This window comes from Aphelocoma coerulescens, chromosome 5 (genome assembly GCF_041296385.1).
Source record: "Aphelocoma coerulescens isolate FSJ_1873_10779 chromosome 5, UR_Acoe_1.0, whole genome shotgun sequence".
In the NCBI taxonomy this organism is placed as follows: Eukaryota; Metazoa; Chordata; class Aves; order Passeriformes; family Corvidae; genus Aphelocoma; species Aphelocoma coerulescens.
The window spans coordinates 11,351,142-11,359,455 of record NC_091019.1 but is presented as its reverse complement, the minus strand read 5'-3'; the positions used below and the strand labels follow the sequence as shown (position 1 = coordinate 11,359,455).

General features: G+C 41.6%; 1 protein-coding gene across 6 annotated transcripts in view; it reads right to left on the bottom strand.

Annotated features, from left to right (window-relative positions):
* Positions 1-3,436: 3,436 nt before the first annotated feature.
* HIPK3 (homeodomain interacting protein kinase 3) overlaps positions 3,437-8,314 on the bottom strand; it is a 68,373-nt gene continuing 63,495 nt past the window's right edge. For all 6 annotated transcript variants that reach the window (XM_069016525.1, XM_069016528.1, XM_069016529.1 and 3 more), the window contains exon 16: positions 3,437-7,464. In XM_069016525.1, the coding sequence (XP_068872626.1) occupies positions 6,985-7,464 (480 nt within the window). In that variant the 3' untranslated portion in view covers positions 3,437-6,984. The remainder of the gene's footprint in view (positions 7,465-8,314) is intronic.

The window sequence follows — 8,314 nt, the reverse complement described above, 5'->3', positions numbered from 1 at the left end:
TGCTCACGCCATCACTCCCTCCCCGGCTGGGATAGGGCTCAGACCTCCAGACTCAAAGGCAAGCGCCAAGACAGAGGTTTCTCTCTGTTTTGCTTTAAGGTACACCGGGAGATTAACACGAAGCCCATGAAATCTGTTATGGACAGCAGAGGGGTGAGCCCCAGCTGCTGCCTCAGTCACAGTCACACCCAACACTAGGGCAGTTCATTTAGTGTTTTCTCCAAGTCCTATTTGCAGCAGAGGCAGCGTGAATTCTTTATTCTGGTATCACCTCTTTCCTGGAATTGCTTCCATGAATTCTTCTCGTTCCCAGATCATGCCTGTGGGCAACAGGCAGTGATGATGGGAGGAGGAGCAATGCAAAGGTAGGTTTGGGGTACAACACGCTCCAGGACCCCGAGAGCTGATCCTGAAAGGCTGAAGCATTGCTTGCATGAAGGAAAGCTGCCCCAGACACCCAGCAATTCTGCTCTGCTAGAAGTTGTGTTGCTGAGAAATTCTTAGAAGTCAGGTTTGAGGTGGAGCAACCTCAGCATGGGCCAGCCACAGCTTGACACCCCGGTACCCAGCCACTCGCAGCATCTCCACAGCCGTGACAACCCATAATTACATATTTATCTGACTGGTTCAGCACACTCCCAGTGTCACCAACACAATTATGCTGTCCCATTTCTGCCGTTTTACTTTTCCCCCAAATCACCAATTCGTTCCATGCAAAATTAGCTTCCCCTTGATGACTGCGAGCGATTATCCAGAGCAAAGATGGCAGTTTATGATTATTACAGTGAAATGGAGCTTGCTCATCACTCGGTTTAATCCAGGGACAGCACGTTTAGTGCGGGGCCCTCTGCTGGCACCTTCAGGGAGCCCTGCACAAACCTCATATTCTCATTTTCATATTTTTTTAGGTTTTGTCGTAACTCGGCTTTGCAATAGAGCCATCAAAAAGCTATTTTTGGCAGCACTTTCTCTCAGTCTAGCTCTTAAGCATTAAGCATAGTTTTCTCTTAATTTTCCATTACACAATGTGTTTGTGTATGTATTATATATAAAACACAAGTAGCAGATTGAGTTGTTATTTCAAAGGATTTTTAAAAAGTGTATTTTCCAGAATGAAAAATGGATCTTTTACAGCTAATGAAAAGTCACTGGGGTTTTAACTGTAGTTAGCTACTTCCTAAACTTAACTTTTCTAATCCTGTTTAGTTGGGGTTTTTTTCCAGATCCAAAATTGCCTTGCTTGCAGCAGACCTACTGCAAACATTCAGAGTCTTGCTTCTTTTTATGAGGGAACCCATAAGATGAGGATCTCATCCACGGATGAAAAGTGCCTGTGGCCAGGCAGTGACTTCTCCATGAAGCTGGTGGCAGGCCAGGGCCTCTCTTTGCAAGAGAACAGTTGGGATTTTTCATTGTGATAAACATCTCACTCCCCAAATACAACGACAGAATGGAGTCCAGCCTCCAGGCACCTCCGCCAACAGGGTGTAGATGCTCCTAACCTGCTATTTCAGGGTCTGAGGAGAAGAATCCATTCAAATGTGTATTTCAGTCTCTCAGAAGAAAGCTTTATCTTTCTAACAAAGAATACTCAGTGCTGTTCCCCAGGACAAGGGCAGGTAGAATTATCTGAACCTGCTTAGAGCACAAACCCACCCCTCCTGAGAGTGAAAATGCAACTTCCTTCCTCCAGGTGAAAGGCAGGAAGATATAATTAACATTAATCACCGTCAAACCTTATCCACGAGTTAAAAAGCCTTCCTGCACAGCAGGACGTCACGTCAGCCATTTCAGTCACAGTGTGGGAAGAGGCAGGAGGGGCTACAGCCTTCCTCTGGTGTTCCCAGAGCTCGGTGATGCTCCAGACACCACCTGCTGAACATTACAGGCCTAAAAGGAAGCTACAGCTCTCTAGTGGGGAGCAGCACTATTCACAACCCTCCCAAACTTCCACTCATGCTGCCTCGGTCCATTACAGGAGCTGAACTCACAGCATCCCTGAGCTGCAGTGATGGATGTGATTCCACCATGATCACAAGGACTGCTCTGAGTTGTACCAAACAATAGCTTCTCTGTTGCCTCCCACAGACTGATCATCTCTCCAGCTGAAAACCAAGGCTAATTCATTGAGAAAACACAGCATCACCCTGAACCCCTTTGTCCCACTGCAGATCTGTGGCACGTGACAGCCCCATTGATTCTGGAAACTCTTCCTTGAATGAATCTGCCATCTTAACTGCAGTACAAACCTGTCCTTTGCAATTAGTGACAGGGAAAGTACCAAATTTTAAACCAGTGTTAGTCATCCTAAAGACAGTTAAAGAGGAAGATGACTTACACATAATTGTCTGTCCTGGCCCACTCCTTCCACAGGATGGGAAAGAACATAGGGGACAGTTGGACATCATTACTAGTAGAAAGCAAGAACAGAAAGGACTTCACAGGCAGAGTATTCCCTCTGAAAGTCTCAGGCTGCTTTTCCATGTTAGATGTTGTCAGAAATGAGAGTGTGAAATACACCATGCCAGTGGTCCTATTTGCCATGGAAAAAGTGGGATTTAGATACCTACATGCATTCCAAAGTCAACAATACACGAGGCTAACTGTAAAGAAGGGAAAGGAAGCAGCTTTCAAAGCAACAGGTGTCCACAGAATTCGGACAGAGGTGTTTACACATCACCTGAGGCACAGAGCTGCAGGAAAAGCTTTGCAGACAGTGACCAACTTGCACTGAAGAGTGAGTGCTGTGACAGATCGGCCTCAGCAGCACCTTGTATTTAGCAAATTAAAGCTTTCTGTCAATTCTGAAATATTTTGGTATCAAAAACATACTGCACTGTCATTTCAGTCTTTTACATTTCATTTCTGACTGCCCTTAAATGCAATGGTAGGCACAGAAACCATCCCCCCCCCCAAGCACACGTGTGCACCTAACCACCCCTTCATGCAGCTTCCAAACCACCAGATTTCAGCAAGCACTGCATGCCATGGCAGAGTGAGCACATTTGGCTGAAAACAGCACTGCCAAATGTGCCTTCCATGGATGTCTGGTCCATATCAGCTGGCCATCTGGAGCCACTGACCACGTGGGGCCATCTGTGGCAGCAGGAGCACCTTCCTGCTGACTGGGCAGCAGTTGCCACTGGCTTGGCACAAACCTCAGCAGCAGCGAGGTGTCTGCTGGTACTTGGGCCAGATAACCTTCCTCTACGGTTGTAAAAGTGGGACATCCAGAACAAAGAACCTTCAAGGTGTGGCTGCACTAAAGATAGCCCCTCAAGACTCTCTGAAGCAAGCCTTGAAAGCTAATAAAATTTTAAATTTCAGATAGAGGCATAGTCAAATGATTACATCAGAATTTTAGCGCCATCTCAGTCAATTTTCATAATCTTTGCCTTCATGTAACACAGCAAAAAACAAAAGCCACCAGAAGTCGTCTGCTGCAATATATATTTTAATTCAAAGTGAATCTTGACAGTAATACACCATAAATTCTTATTTTGACACTCACCAAAATAGTCACCTGGAAAACCCGCTTTTTGTGACAAAGTACAGAAGGCTTGGTCACATTTAAATCACTGAGAACTAGAAAGAAATACTATCGCAAACTGTAAGAGACATTACATCCATAAAAAATTTTCCCAGTCCTCATATTGTAATATTGCACAGTGCAATTGCTACATGGCAAACTAGTGTAGCAGAGAAATCCAAAGCAAAAAAAAGCCACAAGTCTACAAATTGTTAAACAGTAACAGTTCAACCTTATTAATCAAGTCTCTATCACTGGGTGTTTCTAGAACAAGTCTTCCTACAGCTTGCAGTGTGATTTAACTTTTACTTAACACAAACCACGTTAATTAGCAGTAAAAACAGAAGATTTAAAAATTAAAACAAACAAAAAAAAAAGAGTTAATACAGTAGCATATTTGACCAATAAAACACCCTGAAGTTAAAAACCGAACACAAGAAATTCATATAAAACCTTGCAAATTAAAGTAATATGCAGATATGCAATTCTGTAGTCATGCAGTGTTTTATTTAAAAAAGGCATTAAAACGGTATCATGTAAAAATGCTTCTCAGAGGATGACTTTTTTCACAGAAAAGGCCCTCGCCCTGAAAGCTTTTATTTCTGCAGATGGGCCCCAGACACTTGCAGTGACAAGAGTCCGTTCTCTCAGAGTATATTGCAGGAGGAGGGGGGAAAGTCACCTGGTGTATTGAATTTAAGCTGTGGCAGGATCCCAAATATTTCATTCTTTGAAATGCAGACATTTCTAAGATTACAATACATAGAAAGAGCAGCAGATCTAATTTGGGGCGCATTTACAGCAACCTTTTCCTGCATGCAGCAGGATACTGTGGTGATATACAGAGAACCGTGTCAATTTAACAAGCACATCAGCTCCAAACCTTAAGCACAGTAAAAAGAAAGTACAGAAAATACATCAGACACATGATGATCCCCGTGGCCCCAGGAAAAAAAAAATGCAGTATTTTGTTGTTGTTGTTGTTGTTGTTACCACGATACAAAATCGATGTGCTCCGCTTGCATTGGTGGTTCTTGGTGTGTCCATTGCCTGCAATGGAGTGAGCACCAAAAAAAGGGCGCTTCCCAACACGAGGGAGTGAACAGAAAACTGCCTGCTGGACCACACAGCACAAGTTTGAAGTGGTAAAAGTGGACATCCAATTTGACTCCCTATGTTTAGGCTTTACATGTGTTGGTAAGATTTCAAATTCATCAGGATACTCCTAGCTGCTAATGTATACTTTATATACACACACACTCGTACAAAATGCATAGAGTTGATTACTAAAAACATTGAAACTTTTGGGAAAAGTTAGGTTTCTTAATTTTCAGTAGGATTAAAAATGTACTGCTGGTATTTTCTTTTTTTTTTATGATCTAATACTGTTGTATTTTAGTTATTACTTAAAAAATAAATCAAATGTAGGCACATTTATTTCATTCAGACATTCATTAAATAAAACACTGCTTGTGTTAGTGGAGTAAAGAAAAAGATTACCAGTTATTAGCTTATTGACAGAGTTAAACTCAAATGCTTTGCACTCTTATTCCAGTCAACATTGCAAGGATTGTATTCCAGATTTTGTTTTAAAAAAAGTTAAGTCAAGCCTGCAAGATGCAGCTTCTTAAGTGTCTACACAATGCCAATATGAAAACATAAAAAAATTAAGTTACATTAATACATCCACTTATATGCAGTGATGAGCTCAAAGTTAATGGAGATAAAATACTGATGCAAATAACACACCCCAAAAAAACATATGCAATCATCTTCCATCATTTACAGTATAGTAGTTACAACACTTCAAACATGAAAACAAAATAGAAATTTAAAAAAAAAAAACCAAACCCAAAACCCAGCTTCTATTTCATGTAATTAGACTTGTACAGAAATTAGAAGGCTAAGAAAGAACTAGTTAATCACCTAATTTCACAGCTATCTGAAGTGGCAATCATTATATAGCAGCTTATCTATGATACATTCAAGATAAATGATACAATTTATTACTTGCCCATAAGCTAAAACACAGCCTCAGCTTAACACCTTCCGTAAATCCCATCTCTACACTACAGTATACTTGAGGTCTATGAAAAAGTAGCTACCTTTTATAGGAAATGGATGATTAAGTCTTTGGTGCTGCAAAAGCAACTTCATTTGAACAAAACAAAAAAAACAAAAAGACACGCTTCCTAAGGGGAAAAAAAAAAATTAATGCAAAAAGCATGTAATTTACGTCCCTGACGGAATGTATTAAATAAGCAAACACCCACAACAGGCTAAAACAAATACTATCATGTAAAAAGACTAAAATCTCTCCCATGCATAAATGAAAGATTGCACACAAAGAACTCACATCTTTTTCAAGCTTCAATAGTAAATATTCTGCTACTAGTTATTAAATACTGCATGGTTTGCTCAAGCTAAGATGAAACCACATCATGGATCAATGAGCACTTGGCTTCTCCTTTCATTAGCTAGTCAGTCATGCCTACCTCACCTCTAAACATTTTATGATATCCAATTAGACAAACACTTTTAAAATAAACTACTTAGGTTGTATTGCAGTTCCATTTACCAGTATGAAATACTGTCTTGTGTGTCACTACTCAATAGCTACTGAATCAACTTTCCTTAAGCACTACTAAAGTCCTGTCTTGAAGCTAGATCATTCTGGGGGGAAAAAAAGACAGCAAAATTCAGCTACAGCAAAATGTGCTGCCTTCTCAATAAGGAAGATACACCCAATACTAAAATCATACCACACAAAACCCAAAATGAGCATTACGCTATCAAAAAATCAGCAGATCTGAACTTTTAAGTGCTGCAGTCCTCAACATTTATATATAAGTAATAACATTAACAACCTCAAATATTTAAGGCACTATGTGTGGGAACAGTTTACAATGCAGCTGAGATTATTAGGACAACAACATTTAAGAGCAATGTTTAGGCCTTTTCTTTGCCCATGCAAAAGACACATGCAATGTGAAGAACAACAGCTCAACTCTTAGGTAAGTGACTCAACATTTAAACACCAAGATACGCAATACAAACAAGTTACTTCTACACTGTACTGCTGACACATGTGCATCTGTTGCTCTAGTTCTGTACACTGAATGGCTTCCCAAATGTAGACGTGTCTTGCACTAGTTAGAAGGCAATTTTATAAAAAATAGCAGGAGCAAAACCAGATTTCTGCTCCCATAAGTCACCTGTCTAAAGTTACTATATAAGAAGATAACATGACCAAAGACAAGTTATACCAAATGTGCAAAACACATTAAAAGTGAGTTTTTTTAAAGCTCAGAGTTGTTTAAATTGCACCCAAGTCTACATGATTCAAAAAAATAATTTTCCTGTTGTGCCATGGCTAATATTTAATAAATACCATGTTTCTTCTCAAACCAAACTTCTGTATCATTGAGCTTCCTCAATATACCGTGTCTGAGTCCTCACATGAATGGGTACTGGCTGAGTTTTGTCGGACTCAGTGGAAATCCCGTGTAAGCAGCGGGCGACGCTGCGATGTACGAATGGGGCGGGAAAATGGGTTTGTACTGAGTCTGGTGGATGGTGGGGGAAGGCAGGAGGCGGGGGTTAATGCCGACTGGAACTTGGTGCACGATCCCACTGGGGTGAGTCAGGTTGTAGGTCGGGTGCTGTAACAAAGGTCTCGAGGTACAGGGCGAGGCGAGGAGGTGGGCGACGGGCGCGGCGGTGCTGAGCGGCGCCGACGCCGCGTACGGGAGGATGGCGGGCTGCCCGCCCAGGTGGGAGCTCCCCGAGAGGTGCGCGTGCACCGAGCCGTGGCTGGGGCTGCCCTGGGGCAGGGAGAAGGCGGGGCCGGCCACCGTGGCCGGGAGGAAAGCCTGCTGCCTCCGCGGAGCGTAGTTCCCGTTCCACTCCTGCGGCCCCGAGCCGAAGTGCTGAACCTGGCCACACACACAGAAACGGGCAGGGCTTAGTCATCCCGAGCACCAAGAGAGTGGGAAAAATGGAGTAATGCACTAAAACTAGTCAACTTAAAATTGGGAGAAATATCGAGACAGGAATTATTAAATGCTTCAACGGAACAAAAAAGATATATTAGCTATTTAGGGAGCAGCACAGACAATAAGAGATGGAAAACGGAACACAAGTTATTTTAATGCTCTTGCAAAGGAAAAAAAAAGAAAAAGGATAAAATGCCATGCTGGGCTGTTTTAACAGAAATACCATGTATCACATGAGCAAGGTGCTTATTCCACTCTACTCAGCACTGGCTTGGCATCAATTGGAAGTGCTGCATTCAGTTTGGGCACCATAATGAGGCACAAAGAGGACAAATAGGAGAGAAATTTTAGAGGAGAGCAGAAAAAATAATAAACGGATTGAAAATATCTGAGACAACTAGGCAAACAGAAGTCTAGGGCTATGATCACAGGAGGATGTGGCAATCATTAACAGTTACAAAGAGAAAAGACTAAAAATCAATTACTCCCATTAAATGATGCAGACTTCAAACTACATAGGGCATCTACCAAAGAAGGAAGGATCAGCATCAATTTTTGTAATGAAAATAACGTTCTACACTTTCTGCCAAGAGGCTGAGGAGCTGCAGACATTGAAGAGATTAAAAATTAATACATGCTGATCATATTAAGGTTTGCTTAGAATTAATTAAACCAATCCTTTTGCATAATCATGCAGAAGGGGAGACTGTGTCACCCACCCAAATGTTTCTTTCAATCTAAACTATTCAAGTCATTATTGCTAAATCCTCTTATCTACACATAGCATGCT